Source organism: Rattus norvegicus, chromosome 8 (genome assembly GCF_036323735.1).
Source record: "Rattus norvegicus strain BN/NHsdMcwi chromosome 8, GRCr8, whole genome shotgun sequence".
NCBI lineage: Eukaryota > Metazoa > Chordata > Mammalia > Rodentia > Muridae > Rattus > Rattus norvegicus.
Window position 1 is genome coordinate 127,433,764 of NC_086026.1, and position 18,991 is coordinate 127,452,754.

General features: G+C 46.8%; 1 protein-coding gene across 4 annotated transcripts in view; it reads left to right on the forward strand.

The window, feature by feature from the left end:
- The window catches only part of Itga9 (integrin subunit alpha 9), a 308,053-nt gene that overhangs the window by 248,520 nt on the left and 40,542 nt on the right, over positions 1-18,991 (forward strand). For all 4 annotated transcript variants that reach the window (NM_001420002.1, XM_039082700.2, XM_039082701.2 and 1 more), the window contains 3 exon segments: positions 319-408; positions 3,204-3,312; positions 10,253-10,360. In NM_001420002.1, coding sequence (NP_001406931.1) covers positions 319-408; positions 3,204-3,312; positions 10,253-10,360 — 307 coding nt within the window.

Genomic DNA, 18,991 nt, shown 5'->3' on the forward strand with positions numbered 1-18,991 from the left:
TCAAGATACATGTTCTGTCCTGTTTCTGAAGTCCTCCCCAATGAGCCTGGGGTCCCAGCTGCCTCCAGCATGCACCTGCTGGGTAGCAAGCCTCCCGTGGCTTCCTCCCCTTCCTGGTCTCTTTATTACCTATTGGTGTTTCCTGGGGTCACCTCCCATATGTACCTCTTGCCCCGCCCCCTTTGTGCACACCGAATGGGGACAGATTAGGTGAGTCTGAAGAATGTAAGGATTGATGTGCACCCATGGGGCAGGCACACCAGCTGCTAAGTGGCTTGCACTGACCACTGCCCCGTCCTCCTTCTCTCCCCTACCCAGCGGCAACATGGAGCGCTCTGAAGCCCTGCATGACAACACTCTCACACTGACAATACCACTGGTGCATGAAGTGGACACGTCCATCACTGGGTAAGCATCCAGAACACAGGGTGCCTTGCAATGGAAGGCTGTGCCACTCCTGATTTGCATGTGTCACAGCCAAGAACAAGTGGCCTTGTGACCTCCCTGCCGGCCAGCCTGAGAAAGCAGAAAGTGTGTCTGCAGTGGCCGATATCCACCTCCCATCTGCCTTTCCCTGTTTCCAGGCACATAGCTAGTGGCATGTGTGCTGGTAAGTTCTCTGAACACTCCATGTGTGATGGTTTGTATATGCTCAGCCCAGGGAGTAGCACTCTTAGAAGGTGTGGCCCTGTTGGAGTGGGTGTGGCCTTGTTGGAGTAGGCGTGTCACTGTGGATGTGGGCTTAAGACCCTCATCCTAACTTCCTGGAAGTGAATAGTCTTCTCTAGCAGCCTTCAGATGAAGATGTAGAACTCTCTAATCCTCCTGCACCAGGCCTGCCTGGATGCTGCCATGTTCCCACCTTGATGATACTGGACTGAACCTCTGAACCTGTAGGCCAGCCCAATTAAATGTTGTCCTTTATAAGACTTGCCTTGATCATGGTGTCTGTTCAAACCCTAACTACGACACTGTGTATCTTAATGTGCACCTATTCCTGGCCCCTGACATACATTGTCATGTGTGCTGTATACACTCCAGAACACTGTACAGCAGCAGGTACTGTACCAGATTAAAATGCCAGCTAAAAGCCGCAAGGCTAAAGATTGCCTCAAGTGTTCTTTACACCCTACCTCCCAGGAAGGCCACCCTTCCATTCAGCTCCATAGTTCCTGCCTTTTGTATATCTGTTGCATTCTTGAACATAGCCAGAAAGGGCTCTGCCTCATATCTGTGATGGTCTGGAATGGACAAGGAGCCATCACAACAGCAGCAGTAACCCATCCAGGTGAAGGGGACAGCCATTCGGCGCCTATGGTTGTGTTGGAAAGCAGGGCTGTCGGCTGTGTCTGCAGAGACACAAAGCAACATGAGTCAGCTTTCAGCCAGAGCTTGGAAAACTGAGAACTCGGGTCTTATCTCCAGCTTCAGCCAACAGATCATGTGTAGTTTTCTGATAGCAGCAGGGTTGGTGGGGGTGGGGAGAGTATCACACAGTTGGTTTAGATCAAATGGGAACTCAAGGAATGCCTAGCCCAAATGCAAGCTGAACTCTCTAAAAGTTCAGTCTCTTGTGTCTCAGTTTTCAAACGCTCTGGATCTAAGCCTGGGACCAGGAGAGAAATGTTGCTCCTAAAGGGAGGGGCCATCCCTGCAGTAGCTGGACTCTGCTGGGAGCCAGCAAAGTGAGCATCCTGTATTCCTCTTTGTCATTCCAGAGCATGGCTTGTAGACCTGAGGTGTTGGTCGACTGTATCTGCAAAGTGGCATATGTTGCCTGTATTCACAGCTCTGTTTTTAGCCCTACGCTTTACTTATCCATCCTGTCTAAGGGTTAGTGCGAAATGCCCAGAACCAGGCCTTGTCCTTAGGGATGAAGTAGAAACACCTCCCACACACACTTGTGTTGTCAAGGCCCTAGGAGACCTCAGTGTGCAGTGCTAACTGTCCCCATGAAACTATCAGCTAAACAAATTAGCGTGCCTCTGATCTTTCCGGGGATGGGAACTGGGGCGACTTCAAATTTATTATCCATAAAACGCCTGTTTCTTTTCAAGTTTTAGTGTATTTATTGTATGGGTGGTGTGCCGTGTGTGTGTGTGTGTGTGTGTGTGTGTGTGTGTGTGCACCTTGTGTGTGTGTGTGTACCGTGTGTGTGTATGTGCCTTGTGTATGTGTGTGTCTGTGTGTGTTTGTGTGTGTGTACCTTGTGTGTGTATGTGTGTGTGTGTTTGTGTGTGTGTGCACCTTGTGTGTGTGTGCCTTGTATGTGTGTGTTTGTGTGTGTATGTGTATGTGTGTGTGCCTTGTGTGTATATGTGTGTATATGTGTTTGTGTGCTTGTGTGTGTGTGTGTCTTGTGTGTGTGTCTTGTGTGTGTGTCTCTGTGTGTGTGTGTGTCTCTGTGTGTGTGTGTGCGTGTGTGTGTGTGCAGGCCTGTAGGAGCATGCACAGGGACCGTGGTCAGAGGCCAACTTAAGGGAGTCAGCTCTCTCCTTCCACCATGTGGGTCCTAGGGACTGAACTCAGGTCAGGCTTTGTGGCAAGTACCTGTATGCCCTCAGCCATCTTGCAAGCCCCCGAAATACCCAATTTCTAATAAGCATGGGCATCTGACAGATAGATATAAATATGCTTAAAAATGAATTTGTTATGGTTCTGGTTGCCAAATGCATAATTTACTTACATTTATTTCTCAAAGGCTTGTTATCAGCATAATCTACAGAAGTGCCTTTTAAATAACAAGAAAAATGTATGATTTTATAATCAAGGGATTTTTTTGTTGTTGTTGTGTTGAGGGGGGGTTGTTGGGGTTTTTTAAGATTTTTGTTTTGTTTTTAGTTTCTGTAGCTTTTGGTTTGTAAAACCATGTCTTAGAAGCATAATTGGGAGGACGGCTGGAGAGATGGCTCAGTCAGTAAAGCGTTTGTGAGATAAAAGCATAAAGAACTGAGTTCTCCTCCCCAGGACCCCTATAGGAAGCCGGAGTTAGCCATGAGCATCTGTATCCCTAGAGCAGACCTCTTGCTCAATGACAGTCCCTGCCTCAGAAACTAAAGTGGGAAGAGGAGACACCTGGTGTTATCTCTGACCCTGAAACCTAAGACACAGGGTAGAAGAGAGACACTTGAGTTCTCAGTCCAGCAGTGACCTGGGGGCCTGGCCTCGGGTAGGATGACAGATTTCATGCTCTCCTCTTTCAGAATTGTGTCCCCAACCTCCTTCGTGTATGGCGAGTCTGTGGACGCATCCAACTTCATTCAGCTGGATGACCAGGAGTGCCACTTCCAACCAGTCAACATCACTCTCCAGGTACCGGCATGGGGTGTGACTCAGGGTGTGGCCGGGATGAGGGGACCAACTTTTATCTTTGTTTTCAGAGGGAACTGTTCCGGTCTGTTTTTCTGGTATGGGGGTGTTGGGGGGCCAGGGATATCGAGGAGGTGTTAACCACACGCCTGGAGACCTCGGTGTTTTTCAGAATTTAGAACAGCCACACCAAAGAGCCGAGGTTCTCAACCCTCCTAACGCCATGACCCTTTAATACAGTTCCTCATCTTGTGCTGACCCCATACCATAAAATGACTTCTGTTGCTACTTCATAACTGTAATTTTGCTACTGGTATGAGTCATAATGTAAATATCTGCTATGCAGGACATCTGATATTTAACCCTGTGGGGGTTGGGACCCCCAGGTTGAGAAACAACAAGAGCATTATCAGGAAGGCTTATCCTGGCCACAATCCCCAGATCCCTGTTAACTTAAGGGCTTTAGGAGATTCCCCCAGCGCATTACCACATAAATTTCCTCCAAGATTTTCATGCTGACTCCACTAAAGTTTTCTCTCCCTGGGAACCAGTCTTTCAAAAGTACAGTTTTCTGAGAGCAAAGCCCTGTGAGCCCATGCACCTTGGAGCGTGCGCTGGCTGCTCACTGGGTAGGGCTTACTCAGTTAGGTTCTTCAGCACCAGCTCCACAGGTCTGCGGGGCATGTGGTCTGCAGACATCCAGAAGACATGGTTCCTTCTCTTAGAGTGCAGGCTTTTTTAAGAAACATCCAGAAAGTAACTATTTGAGGCCTTGTGGGCTACACTGTGGCAGCTGTCCGGCTGTAGCCAGAAGGTAGCTACAGAGAGAGAGATACTGGTCTTTAGATATGCGCCTTCCTTTGCATGCATGTGTCTCTTATGGGACACGGAATGTGACTCTTTAAGTTTTTTTCCCTCAAAAATTTAACGATGTAACTTTCTTAATTTGCTGGACAAGAGTAGGCACCAGGTCAGATTTTGTGTGTAAGGCCTAGTTTGTCAGCCTTTGCTTTTAAAACATGGATTCTAAGGGCAGCTTTTCAAAATAACAGTATGTGGACGAGAAGACAGAAGGACCTCAGTATTGGCCGGTCTGTGTCCTTTAAGGGGCAAGTACAGAGAAATGTGGCCCCATGAGAAAGGAGGTACAGTGCTGGCAGAACTGGGTGAGACAGGCCTAGGCAAGGGCTGGTTGGGCATTAACCAGAAAACACAAGAAGAAACAACCCCTCTTGTTTAGTGAAGACTACATTTCACAGTCCCGGGTTCTGCCTCCCAGTGCTTTCCTGTGCCTGCCCATTCTCCTTCATGGAGAACATCGTCTCCCAATGTGATAATATTTACCATAGGGACCAAATAACAATGATCTTCCTTGCCTGAGGGTCCTCTTACATGGACATAAGGGAGGACAGACACTGATGTGGTGACGGTGCAGAGGATGAGGTAAAACATTTTGGGAAGATGATCTTCCTCCACTCAGAGAGTCCATTGGCCGGAAGAGCTCTGAACCCATGATGGATAACACATGTTTCCAGCTTAGAGAGGATAGGTTCTTGACTTGCTAAGCCCGGCTGTCATACCTGCCCTTGATTTACAGAGGAGACTAGGAAAGCGTTCAGTGAGACTGTGGGATGACAGCTGTGGTCACGGTTTCAGGCACCTCTCAGGGCTCGCCCATTGCTTCCCTTTGGGTCTCTCGGTTGGATAGGAAACAAACACCAGGTAGATTTATTTTGTTTTCTGTGATTTATATCCTTTCTTCTCTTAAAATACAGGATGCAGACAAGAGAATTATTTAGAAAGGTTCGAATGACCCAGACAGTGTCATAAAAAAAGAAGGGGCAAGAGGCATGCTTGCTATATAAAATGCCAGATTTATAACAAATACTAAATATTAGTGCCTGCTCAGAGAATAGAAGGAAAACAGATGGGTGGATGGGTGGATGGGTGGATGGATGGATGGGCAGGTGGATAGGTGAATAGATGGATGGATGGATGGATGGATGGATGGATGGATGGATGGATGGTTGGATGCAGCTTATTCTTCCAGTTGGTTCTCTGAAGATATTGTAAATGGAACGTAAAGTTTGGTGTCTAAGAACACAGCTTATTTCACACATGACCTGATGCAAAGAACCCAGCTGAGACTGTGTCCCTGGGGAATTCGTGGTTGGCATGGTCCTTAGATCACAGAGCCTGAGGGAATTCAGCCATCAGTTCAAGTTTGAGGCAATGGACTGCTAGTGAGCTGCAGATTAGGAAAGCCCCTATACACACACACACACACACACACACACACACACACACACATACACACACACTCACAAAAATACTCATGCACATCCACAGGCACACACACTCACACACTCTCATACATACACACACACACACACACATGCATGCATGCACAGGCACACACACACACTCTCTCATACATACACACACATACCCACATGCACACGGACAAGCATGCACACACACATTCACACACTCATACACACACACACACACTCTCACATGCACGAGCTTGCACACACACACACATGCACGCCAGCAAACATGCACACCCACATTCACACATGCACACACACTCTCACACACATGCACACACACACACACATACACACACACACCCATGTTAGCAAAGGCTATGTTTCCTGAAACCTTATCTACTGACACACTTCTCTGGCACAACTGTTGTGAGTACAGTTGTCCAGCTGAAAGGACACAGAAATTGATAAGGACCAGGAACGAGGCTGGTTTTGGGGAGAGGGAAGGAGTATGGAGGAATCTCTTGACTGTTTCCTTGATCAGCGCTATCATTCCTGAAGCAGAAACAAGACTTCCCAAAGCAAGGATCCTTCTGTGTCTTCCATTAGTAGGTCTGCCATTCAACAAGATACATCTGAGCTGAAAGACTCTATTATAGACGGGGAAAGGCAGAAATTCTAGTCTAGGCTGGCTTCCTGCGCCAGCCTTGTGAGCAGTTTTCCCAACAGAGACACACGAGGTTGCTGACTGTTAATAGTAATTGGTTTGATTTGGATTCATTTGGTTTGATTTTCCCACCAGGAGTCTAAATGCTCCCCCACCTGGGAAATTATAAGGAAATATATTACAGATGTCATGCACATAACTTCACACAAATGCAGATGTTAGGATGGTGTATGGCAGGCCGTTGTTGCTTCAGTTTGTTGGGTTTGTTTTTGTAGCTCACTCTGTAGCCCTAACCTAGAACTCACAGACGTCCATCTGCCTTGGCCCCACCAGTGCTGGAGTTAACATCATGTGACACACCTGGATGCTTCATTGTTTCTCTGAAAGCAGGTCTCACCCGGTGACCCAAGTTAGCCTAGAACCAGCAACTCTCCTGCCTGTGCCTCCTATGTTCTGGGAAGATAAGGTTAAAGATGAATCTGATCTTATGCACTACCTCAAAGAAGTAAGACCAGGTGGCAGGAGCCCTTCTCCTATGCTCTCCCATCCCTGCTTTCCCTGGGACTCCCTGGCCTGGGAATTGCAGGTGGGGCCTCTGCAATTCTGAGCTCTTGAGTTTTTCTTGAATTGAGTTGTTTTTGGTGGTGACAGGGTACCATTTCCTTTTCTTGTCTGAGGGCTGTTGTTGTAAATGTTGACCTTTTAGAATCAAGAGTTAGCAATAATCTCTCTTTCAGTCTTGTTGTTGTTGTTGTTGTTAAATCTTTCACAGAATGTAAACAAATGTGAAAACAAACTAAAGACCTTGCTTTCTAGGGAAAAGCTGGCTACAAACAGAGCTCACACCTTCAGTTGTGTGTGAATGCACTGTTTGGGTGGTTTTGATTGTGGTTGGCTCTGGCGCCCTAGCCTCAGCTTCAGAGATGTGGTGAATCTCTGAATCTTGTTTCTCGGCCCCCAGCTGCCTGGCAGGGTTCTCTCCCACTCTCCCAGGAATCCCATTCTCATCACCTTTTTAATTGACAGATTAAAAGTGCTGCTTAGTACGGTAGAGCATGCTTGCGGTCCTAGCCTTTGGGAGACAGACAAAATGAACCCAAGGACAGCGTGGCCCACATAGTGAGTTCCAAGGCAGCCTGAGTGCTCATAGAGAGAGAGATCCTTTCTCAAAACAGAACTAAAGGAAAATAAGTCTGTAAGCTTCATTCATCCTTGTTCATCAAGAAAAACATCTTTAATGACATACCTCTTAAACTATGTATGGAGTTCAATGATTTTTAGAGTGCTTGTAGAATTCAGATTTCCATCACCTCAAAATAAAAAATCCACAGTGCTCAGTCACTGGCTACACAGATGTACCTTGAAGATAGTTGAAAACAGGTGCAAGCTTGGCTCCAGACCCTGTCAATCAAGCAAACAGCCCAACCGAGCAAGCCATACAGGTTTTTATATAGAACCTGTCTTTATACTGTATGGTAGCACTTAAGTGTGTAACAGAATATCCTGAAAAACAAGAAACACACTTTAATTAAGTAACTTTCTTGGTGAGCTGAGCGGTGTTTTAACATTGTTTTTAACATTGTTGCCGGGAGGTATTGCCCCAGTGAGGATGCATGCCCCAGCCTGGCTGTCAGTTGTGAAGGCTGCAGGATCTCTGGTCCAAAGTTCTGAAAATAACATGGACATTAGCTGCATCGGTTGGCTCTTACACTCATGAAGACTTCTTGACAGGACAGGAAGCTGCTGGACATTCTACCTACAGGAGAAACACTTACAAAATTGGAGTCTGTCTTCTGGTATCTGCCAGGGTCTTGTCAGCTAAGTTCAGGACATGATTCTAAATCCCCCAGATTGTTTAACTACATCACTGTATCTTAGCCAGGAGTGCATCCCATCTCAGGAAAACACTTTATTTAATGCCTAAGAGATAAACCCCCCACCCCCCACCCATTAAAGTTTTGTTTTAAGATGGCAGGAGTTTGTTCTTCTCTTCAGGCTCCATTTCTAGACTGTCCTGCCAACCCCTTCAGCTATGTAGTGACCTCTTGCCTGGAAGTCTCAGATTCTGCAGAGTCATCCATAAGAGTTGACATCAACGCCATTCAAACACCCATCACATTGATGTCTGACTTGCCACCACTGATCATGACTGTTGTCAATAGCAAACCCTTTCTTGGTTTTCTGTGTAGTTTCCCTGGACTTGTGATAGTCAGTTTAATCATCAACTAGGCACAGACTTAGAATAACCTAGGAATTGAGTCTTGGTGAGTGATTGTCTACATTGGGTTAGCCATTGGATATGTCCGTGGGGAAAGACCTGCCCACTCCGGGTGGCACCATTCCCTTTGTAGAGGGTCCTGGATTGTATGAGAGTAGAGAAAAGGAGCATGCGTTGGTTCATTACCCTCTGTTTTTAACCTATAGATGTGCTAATGATTAGCAGTTTCCAGACTCCTGCATCCTTACCTTCTCTGAGACAATTGCTTTACCTTGGAATGTAAACTAAAACACCACCTCCCTTAATGTGTTTCTGTAAAGATATTTTATCGAAGCAAAAAGGGACAAAGGCAAAGACTTATCAATGGAATCAGGCTTTAGCAGCTATAGCCTTGCGGAATATAATTCTGAAACAGTAAGACTTGAATGTCAAAATCAGTCCTCTATCCACAGGTTGCAGACTGAGTACTGTTCATGTGCAAACATCGGTCTCCTAATACACTCCATAGTACATCCCTGCTCATGGCCTGTTTGCTTAGTAACTTATGTATTCATCAGATTCCTTAGAGAACATTCCTTAGAGAATGTTTCCTCTGCATTCACAGTTTGCTTGAATCGTGCAAGAGACCTGCCCACTGGAGCTCTTAGGTACCCAGGTACAATGCTAATCTTGGAAGGAATCTTCTCTTGAGCAGTAGATCTCAACAGTGAATAAAACATGCAGGAAACATGTCAGAAGAAACTGCAGTCCAGTCTTGGTTACTCTGTTATAGCACATGGGCTAGCCCAGTCTTGGTTACTCTGTTACACCACATGGGCTAGCCCAGTCTTGGTTACTCTGTTACACCACATGGGCTAGCCCCACTTGTGGATCATTAAAATATAGAATAATGGGAAATATTCTATCCCACAGGCAGCCAATATGTTCTGTTCCTGTGAGTTGCCCATTTTTTAAATTCCTCCTCTTACTCTATTTCTGTCCTGGGTTTGATTGGCAGTCTTTGCTCTGTCACCTCACTCCTGTGGGTCTCTTTGTGGCTTCTTTCTTTCACCTCCAAACTTGGCTTTGAGATGAAGTAGAGAAGGAAAAGGGGGGGGGGGAGTAAAGTTTCTACCCTGATCTGATACAGAACTCAAGAAGAAATATGCAGATGTCATCAAGCTGTCATCAGAATGACCTAGATAGCACATGTGACAGCCTTTTGTAAGGAATAATGAAACTTCATTTTGGGACCAGTCCCTCAGTCCCTGAAGGTCATCATTATCCCAAACTGTGCCAAGAATAAGTTTGGACCAAGCCACTGGGTCTCAGAGATGACTCCTGGGTGCATATGTATCCTGGGAAATGTAGATATACTACCCCCCCAATCCCACCTGCTTCAGCCACACTCGCTCTCCCCATGTCACCCTCCTGCATTTGATCGAGCCCCTAGATCATTCTTACTTTATTCCAGAGCCCTGAAATTCATTTTGATATCTGAGTTTCTACCAACTATCATCAATGAATAAATTTCTAGATATGTAAAGTTAAATACAATTTTCAGCAGGAAGAGGACAAGAAAATGCTCAATTTCATTTGACCTGCATTGTTTAGTATTCATTTCAAAGTTAGATCTGAGTGATGGACGTTCTACTTCAATTAAAAGCATATCTAGATAAAATAAAGTCACATCCTAGATCCACGCCATCACACTTCTGTGTATAGCTCACACTCTTAAGGCGTATGATGTATCGCATGACCTGAAGGTCTTGTGTGTCACTGACATTTGCCATGTGCTTCACCCCACAGGTCTACAACATGGGCCCCAGCACCCTTCCTGGGTCTTCTGTCAGCATCTCCTTCCCCAGCCGGCTGTCACCTGGTGGTGCAGAGATGTTTCAGGTTCAGGACATGGTGGTGAGTCCTCCATCTGTGTCCTCCATTGGTTTCATCTTTGAGCTGCCTGTTTGAAATGCGTATCCACTTACTCTGGAGTCTTCTCAGGAGGCTCAGGAAGTCAAAGTGATTTCACACTTAGGAGACATACCAGGGGGAGCCTGAAGAAAGACCTTCATCTCTATGTTGAGGCAATTTGATTGATGCCAAAAGACCTTGGAAGGGATGAGGAGGAAATGGTTGTAAACTTGTCCCCCAGGGTAGCTTGTGGTGCCTCTGGGAACTCACGAAGACTATCTAAAGTCACACACACACACACACACACACACACACACACACACACACACGTGTGTGTGTGTGTGTGTGTGTACATGCACGCATTTCCTTGAGGAGAGCCTCAATTTTTGTAAAGATTGTCAAAGGAAACTGATACCCACAGATTAAAGATCAGTGGGGTAAGACACGTGCATGATGATACTGAAGCCCAAGTTCTTATGCAGACCATGAGGCCGCCTGATCCTGTGTCATCTGTAGCTGACTTTGTCTGAGGGGACACTTTATATGCTATGTGTGGCCATTGCTACACACCTGCTTGAAAGCGGACTCCTTGGCTCCAAGGATTTTCTCCCATTGACTTTTATCCTTGTCTTCCCAATGGCTAAAGGGCTCAGGCCTCCCATATTTTACACTCCTTCCCTGGGGCTCAGTAAGACCCATGGATCAAAATCTAGCCTGCTCTGATGATACACCACCAGTGTCTCTCCAGCCCAGATCCCTTCCAGGAAATTCAGGATTTACTAACCAACTATATCTATCAGTGCCTAACGGACATCTTGGTTTTACTTAAACTCCAGTGGTACCCCTCCCGGTCAGCATTGTTGTTGTTGTTGTTGTTGTTGTTGTTGTTGTTGTTGTTGATGATGATGATGATGATGATGATGATGATGACGACGACGACGTGGCTTATGGCACAATACCATTGCTGGGGTAGATTTATAAAGAAAGAAGGTTTATTTTAGCTTACAGTACTGACCACTGAGTAGGTCTCAGGGGTGAGGGCCTTCATGTCAACAGTATCCCAAGGTGGTACAGATCACCATGTGGCAGGAAGTTTGTGCATGTGTCTTTGTATGTGTGTGTTTCTGTATATCCATGTATGTCTGTGTGTAGACATGTCTATGTTTCGGTGTGTGTCTTGTGTGTCTGTCTCTGTGTGTGAGTGTGTGTACATACGTGTGTTTATACATGTGTGTGTGCATGTGTGAGTATGTGCGTATGCACATGTGTCTGTGTGTACATACATGTGTGTGAGTGTGTGCTCATGCACATGTGTGTGTGTGTTTGTGTTTCACTAGGCTCTGCCTCTCCTTTTATGTAGACACCAGCAATTGATCACAGGACCTACACCCTGGCGATTTTGCTTACTCCCAGTCACCCACCAACCGTCCCACCTTTAAGTGTATATTAAGCACTGTCATGTTAAAGACAGGAGACTAACTGCCAATGTGAGTATTAGAGAGCAAACCACATCCACACCGTAGCACCTTTCAGGCCTGCTTCTCTGTCACAGCAAACATCCACTCTGTCCTTCAGCCCAGGGCAAAGGCCTTGCCTCATCCTAAATTCTCATACACTTCACGTCCAGCATACAAGCAAACCTAACATGTGCCCCTTCGTGAAAGTCCCAGTGTGAGCACTGTTTGTGCCTTCAGAGGCCTGGTCTACATTCTGCCATCTATCTGTCACTCAAGTTGTGGTACATGGCCCTCACTGGTGTCTCTTACAGCCCATCCTTGGTTGGGTCTTGACACACTTCTGTGTAAAACATGCCTGTGGCTCTCTTTCCCCTATAATGTCCACAGCAGCTTTGCTGTCCCCCTGCTCTATGACCTGTCATCTGTCACAGCCGCCTCTTCCACAGCCTCCTCCCTCTCAGCCTCCTTGATGTTTTCAGACAGTGTTCCACCTCCAGCATTCAGCCTTCCTCTCCTTCCCACTACAGTGTTCTTTCCCCAGAAGTCCATGTAGCCTCCTCCTTTAGATTCTGTCACTGAGCCCTTCCTTCAGCTTCTGTCTTGACACTCCTCACCCCTCTTGCCTGCTCACATGTCACCTTGTCACCAAGCTGACACCCTACATCTATTTTCTTATTAGACCACTTAAGCTCGCCGCTCTCTCTCTGTCTCACTTTCTCTCTCTTTCTCTCTGTGTGTGTATGTATGTGTGTGTGTTGTTCTCTGTCTCTGTCTCTCTGTTTTGTGTGTGTCACTCTCTGTCTCTTGTTCTATGTTTGTCTTTGTCTCTATCTCTCTGTGTCTCTGTTTCTCTCTGTCTCTCTGTGTCTCTGTCTCTCTCTCACACACACACACACTCTCTTTCTCTCTCTCACTTTCTCTCTCTCTTTCTCTCTGTGTGTGTATGTGTGTGTTGCTCTCTGTCTCTGTCTTATCTCTCTGTCTCTGTCTCTCTCTGTCTTGTGTGTGTCACTCTGTCTCTTGTTTTATGTTTGTCTTTCTCTGTCTCTGTCTCTCTGTGTCTCTGTCTCTCTCTGTCTCTCTCTCTGTCTCTCTGTGTATGTGTGAGTGAGTGTGTGTGCTTATGTCACTATCTGTCTCTCTCTCATTCTGTGTGTCTCTGTCTCTGTCTGTGTCTATGTGTGTCTCTGTCTCTTTGGTCTCTCTCTATGTATCTCCCTGTCTCTGCCTCTCCTTGTGTCACTCTCTGTCTCCCTCTTCCCCTCCCCTCCCCCCTCTCTCTGTCTCTCTTTCTCTCTGTCTCCCTCTGTCTCTCTCTGTATCTGTCTTTCTCTCTGTGTCTCTCTCTGTCACTCTCCCTCTTCCTCTCCCCCTCTCCTCCTCTCCCCCCTCTCCTCTCTCCCTCTCCTTTCTCAGACCTAATACAGTGCTCAGACTATGATGCAGATGTTCAGAAAACATCTGTGGAGCATGAGAACAACTCCATATTCTAAAAACTTGCTAACTGTGGGTTCAGGGAAACACTGACAACACTCTTCACAGAACCCCTCTGCCTGGTGACTTGATCTGTAGTTGGGGGTGGTTTAATCTCCAGGGAAATGGAGTGCGAGGCATCCACCTCTCTCTAAACCCTGGAAAGGAGAGCTCAGAGGAGTCAGCACACAGGAAAACACATGCAAGCCAGACTCAGAGGACCAGGAAAACATGGGGGGTAGGCAGACAGCCAGGGAGATGGTATCTCCAAATGGTTTGAAAAGTGGGGCAGCAAGCCATGGCCTGGGACACATTTAAGCCATGAGTCTAAAGGACACTGCCACAGGGTGGAGGCCTGGGAAGCTTTGTGGGATGCTGTCACAGTTTCTGGCATCTGCGTCCTCTTGGGTCACATGGGCCAGAGACTAAAACCATGTGAGTGTTATTAGTGCTGAGCAGGTCCTGGTCCCTGGGGTGCCTGCTCAGTTGCTTGTTTGCCTCATACGATGACACATGTATACCTGTGTGTCCTGTGCTGTGCCCCCGTCTGTGGGCCCTGCTGAACCCACACGAGACTATTCCCCACTATTGCATACCGGTGGAGTGACACTGTCTGACCTTAGCTTGAGCTCAGCAAAGCACACATTTCTGTCTTCTTGCTTCTTGCGTTTAGTGCTGTCGATTGAGCCCAGGGCCTCATATATGCCAAGCATGCATTGTACCATTGGACTGCCCCCATTCCTCTCCTTCTTAACTGTTAGTAACCATAGTAACCAAAACCTTACCTTGTCCTCGATATCTGGAAGAATGGTGCTTTCGTTCAATTCTGTACAGCACAACAGTATTGTAAGAGCTGATCATATGACCATCTACAGTGTTACAAGGAGACACAAGCTCCACCCACCCCATCCCATGAGCAGACATAACTATGGACCAAGTCAGAGCTTTAAGTCACTTGGATATTCAAGGCACCTCAGAGCCACGTGTATATGAACTCTTTTTTGTCTTCCCTGGTCTCTTGTCCACAGATATGCATTAGTTTTGCCCAAGGGCCTAGCTGGTGACCCCAAAGCTCGCAAGAAGAAAGAGGAGCGGGCTTCTGGTTTGTAAGTTCCCAGAAGCAAACCCGTACAGTTTTGTCAAGACTGTATTTAGGGCATAGTCAGTCACAGAGTCCTCAGAGGCTAAACCCAGTGAAAAGACCAGCCATGAGCATTAGCATGAGCTAGGAAAGCAATCCCCAGACAGCGTATGGTGAGGCACTGTGTTCCTGTGGTGAGCCCTCCCTGTGTGACTGATGAGGAGCCTAGGAACAGTCTTGGGGGTGGCATGGAGCATACAAGCAAGGACCCCAGACAGTCCAGACACTTGTTTCACAGGCCTGACGCTAGCTCACCCTTGGCCGTAGGGCCCATGTTTTCTCAAAGTGAAGGTAGTACCCAGCACAGCGCAGCACACACAGCGCAGCACAGCGCAGCACAGCGCAGCACAGCGCAGCACAGCGCAGCGCAGCCCTCTCTGGCTCTGTGGAGACCCCTCAGCGGATCAGCTGTGACTGGCTAAGGTGGTGATGTTTCTACCACATCCTTCACACCTTTGAATGGAATAGGAATTCCATTCAAGGGACTCGGGTAGCCTTCTGGTTTCCTCTCTGCTCCTGTGATAAAAACAATCTGACCAAAAGCAAACTTGGGGAAGGAATTGGGTTTATTTAATTTATACTTCCAGGGGTCACAGTCCTTTGTTGAGGGAAATCAGGACAGGAAGTCAAGCAAGGACGTTGAAACAGAAACCATGGAGAAATGCTCCTAGCTGGCCTCCGGGAGACATTTCTCATTCAGACCACCATCGCAGATATAAACTACAAAGGCGTTAGCCTTCTGTAGCATCAAAATACTTCACAGACAAAGCTCAAAGGCGTTTTGGGAAAAGACGTTTGCAACACAGGGAAGTGACCTATGATTTGTTTTTTCAAAATAACAAGGAAAAGCCAAAAATATCACACAAACGGGGGGAGGGGGGTGGACCGAAAATTCACAGACGTTTACGTGGGAAATAAGCAAGCCCAGCTTCCCCGTAATGAGAATATCACAAGCTAAGGATCTAAGGATGAGGTTTAATCTTTGAACACATTATTGGCTTGGATCAAGAACAAGGAGTCTGTCAACAAATACAACAGATTTAAAAGACAAAGAGAAACCGTCAGAACTTACATGAGTTCTAGGGCCCCACTTCCAGGAATCTGTTCCAAGACACTGTAATCTACTCAGCTAAAAGTTTGACTTTCTGACAGGAGATTTGCACTGGCACGGTCTCAGCACCACCGTGAGCCTTTCCTATTGATGAAGAGGAAAATAACTCCATGTGGTCCACCCCAGCTCTGAAAGGGGGGTATTAGAGTCAAGATAGCAATTAATACTAAGCTTACATTATTAGGAACTTATCACGAACTGGGGCGATGGCTCAGAAAAGAGAGGGACATCCAAGGTCTGCGTTCATAAGAACCTGGGTCGGTAGTCACTCTTGACCACTGGACTGCACAACCACCTGCCAGGCCTCATGACATTATTCTGTCTGCCAATGGAGATGTCACCCAGACAAGGTCTGCATGGGTCACAGTACGTCTCCGTTTGAGAAACCATGTCCACATGATGATATTTTCTCTAACATGCTTCCATGTCCCTGTATGTCACAGTTTGTCTGATGACAGTGGTTACGAAATTAGGCTGTCAGGAGAATTTGGTTTCAAGCCACACGCACTTTCATTCAACAAGTACTCTGCACCCAGCGCATGTCGAGGGCCGGGTTACAACACGGAATGAAAGAAAGACAGAGCCGTAATCGTTCCTAGCCCGTGTGTAGCTTACCTTCCGGTGAGGGAAGACAAAAATGAGGAAAGCCCACGGCCCATCACTTAGTGCTAATGCTATGGAGGCAGAAGAGGGTTGGAAGGCGGGGGAGGGGGGGTGGCCAGCTACATCTCTGAGCCCTCCTGTCAGGGAAGGTAACTAGGCAACCCCAGGAGAATGTGTAGTGAGCTCTTTCTGCTTGGTGGCCTTGACACGTTTGTGGATGGTCCGTCTGCCTTATCATTGCTTGGTTTGATTTTTCTCTTCAAAAGTGCCAGCCCCCAATGCCTCGAGGCTACCTCTATGCAGTATTCAGATCAGACTTCCAGAAGTCTATATGCGTATGCTCATTAGTGCTCACGACGGAGGAGTTCCCTATCACCACCAGTCACTCACTGTTCTGGCAATGGCTTCCACAGTGACAGTGGCACTGGAGAAAAAGTGAGAAAAGTCCTGGGTTTTACAGTTTGGCTAGCCTTGGGTGCTAATTACAGCAAGAAGTCTCCCTTGCATCAGGCTTGCAAGAGGCTGAGGCTCAAACTTGTACACCAGCCGTGCCTGGTGTTTTCATGCACCAGCAGATAAGGCAGATCAGAACTGAGTTCCTCAGTTCTGCCTTAATGTCTACTACTGTACTCAGCATGACTCACGCTGCTTTCTGAGCCCTTCCTCCCTCAGCTTTCCTCTAGAGGAATTCAATGGCTTGCCCTGTTCCTAGCTGAGAGGGTCTTTCTAGGGAGAACACTAGGCTTAAACTACCCCTCCCTGGCAGCAAGAGATGGATTTACTGCCCCAGAGTGGCTTAGGGGATCACATGATCTAACCCTCTCTCTATCTTTGGGCAGAACGTGGTCAAGATGTCTTTTCAGTACAACAGAACCATATTTCCAGCAAGTTCTCTCTGCTAAGCCATCCCAGCATCCCTCAAATCCCACTGTTATGACTAGCCTTGGTCTCTGAAGCTCATTTCCCTCCTGACTTTTCTTAGCTAAAATGGAAAACAGTTGCCTCATTCCCTCATTGAGAAGTTGAGCCATTGCCTAATCATTCTCACCCCGTTCTTTTACACAGAACAATAAGAGCTATTTTCTCTCTTTCCTTTCCTGGGGCATTGCCTTCGTTTTCTCCGTGGGCTCCAAAAAGGATAAAAATTCAAAACTAGCCAGCATACGCTGTAATGTTTGCTCAGTCTCTCCCATAAGGAGTCATTGCCTTGGCGGTGAGAACCTGTTTCGTAGTTGGAGAACTTCCTCTGGCCATGATTGCTTCTCTATGTAATTCCAAGACACTCTTGAGGGTCTCTGTAGAAAGATCAAACAGGAGGCTCCAGTGATAGACCTTTGTGATTCCAGCGCTAGGGAGGCAAAGACAGGAAGATCTCTGGGGTGTGCTAGCCAGCCAGTCTAGCCTAACTGGATAGTTCCAGATTTAGTAAGAGACGGTATCTCAAGAAAATATGGTAGAGAATGATTGAGGAAGATACATAACATCAACCTCAAGCCTACATGGGAACACACACAGACACACACACACACACACACACACACACACACACACACACACACATAAATACACCACACACACCACAAACATATACACTCACATACACACATACCCACACACCAAAAAACACACCCACATACACCCACACACATACAGCTACACATGTACACATACACAAGCTAGAAGATTGTATTGGCTCAACCACAAGGTCTAAAAACCTCCATACATGCCCCAAACCTTCTGGCCATGTTGTTCACTAACCCACCCCCAACCTCCCTCTAATTTGATGCCTTTCAGCCACTGACCCTTTAAGGACTGCCACCGTGTGCTTCCCTGGCCCCTTTCCTTGCTCACAGCTTCTTCTCCTTTCCCGCCCATCCCCCCATATCCACTTCCCAGCCCCTCTCTTCCATCATGCCTTCCTGGGGTTCCCGTAGATGATGCTTCAGAATGTAGGCCCAAGTCCAGAGCCTGCCTTCTCAGGGAGTCTGCCCAGGCCACCAGCCCCAAGTCTGTGAACCCCACTCTTGGTTCCATTTCACTGTGGCATTTCCTTCCCAGCTTTGTCACTCACTAATGTCACTATACTTGATGTCTGTCACCTTCTCTCAGGAGAGCCAAATGTCATGAGAGCCAAGGACACGGCCCTGATTTCTGTATATGTCCAATTCAGTGCCTGGGCGGAAGGATGAGCTAGGAGAAATAAAAATTCCACTGCCTACATCAGCTACACCACCGCCAGATATAATTTCTCTGCCATGGGCTTGGGAGGTAAATCCTTAGCAATCGATAAACTCTGTGATGTATCTAGAGGGGGCTCCATGTGTCCAAAAAGATCTGAAAATTTGTAGTCACTGGGAATCCCAAATAGAGCCATTTTTGGAAACGCCACTCACCCTCCAGCAGAAGTTGCCTTCATTTCAATCTGAGAATCAAAGGGAAGGTGATATTTTCAAATCAGATACAACCACTCACGTTGTCAAAAGCATCAGTGAGAAAGCTTAAAGTCCACAAATTTTGGGATCGATAGTTATGGAATCTATTTTCTCCTAGCCCAACCCCTTACGTACCAACTGATCTTGTCAGTAGCTTTAAACCACTCCCTTTTTCTTCTTTATGTACATGTGTAGATATGAGTCACATATTAAAGTTTCAGAAATAGATCAGGAGAAGGTTTTCCTTTTCCTCAGGAAGGGCCAAACACTTTATAAAGAGGGGAAATGTTTGACCAGATTCTGCAGCAGTAGTCAGAGGGAGATTATTGACTTCTGGAGTGATAGTTGCATTTCTGGGCACGTGAACTACGCATGCTCGTCCAGAGGGCAAAACTGTGTGTCCCCGAGATGTGTCTG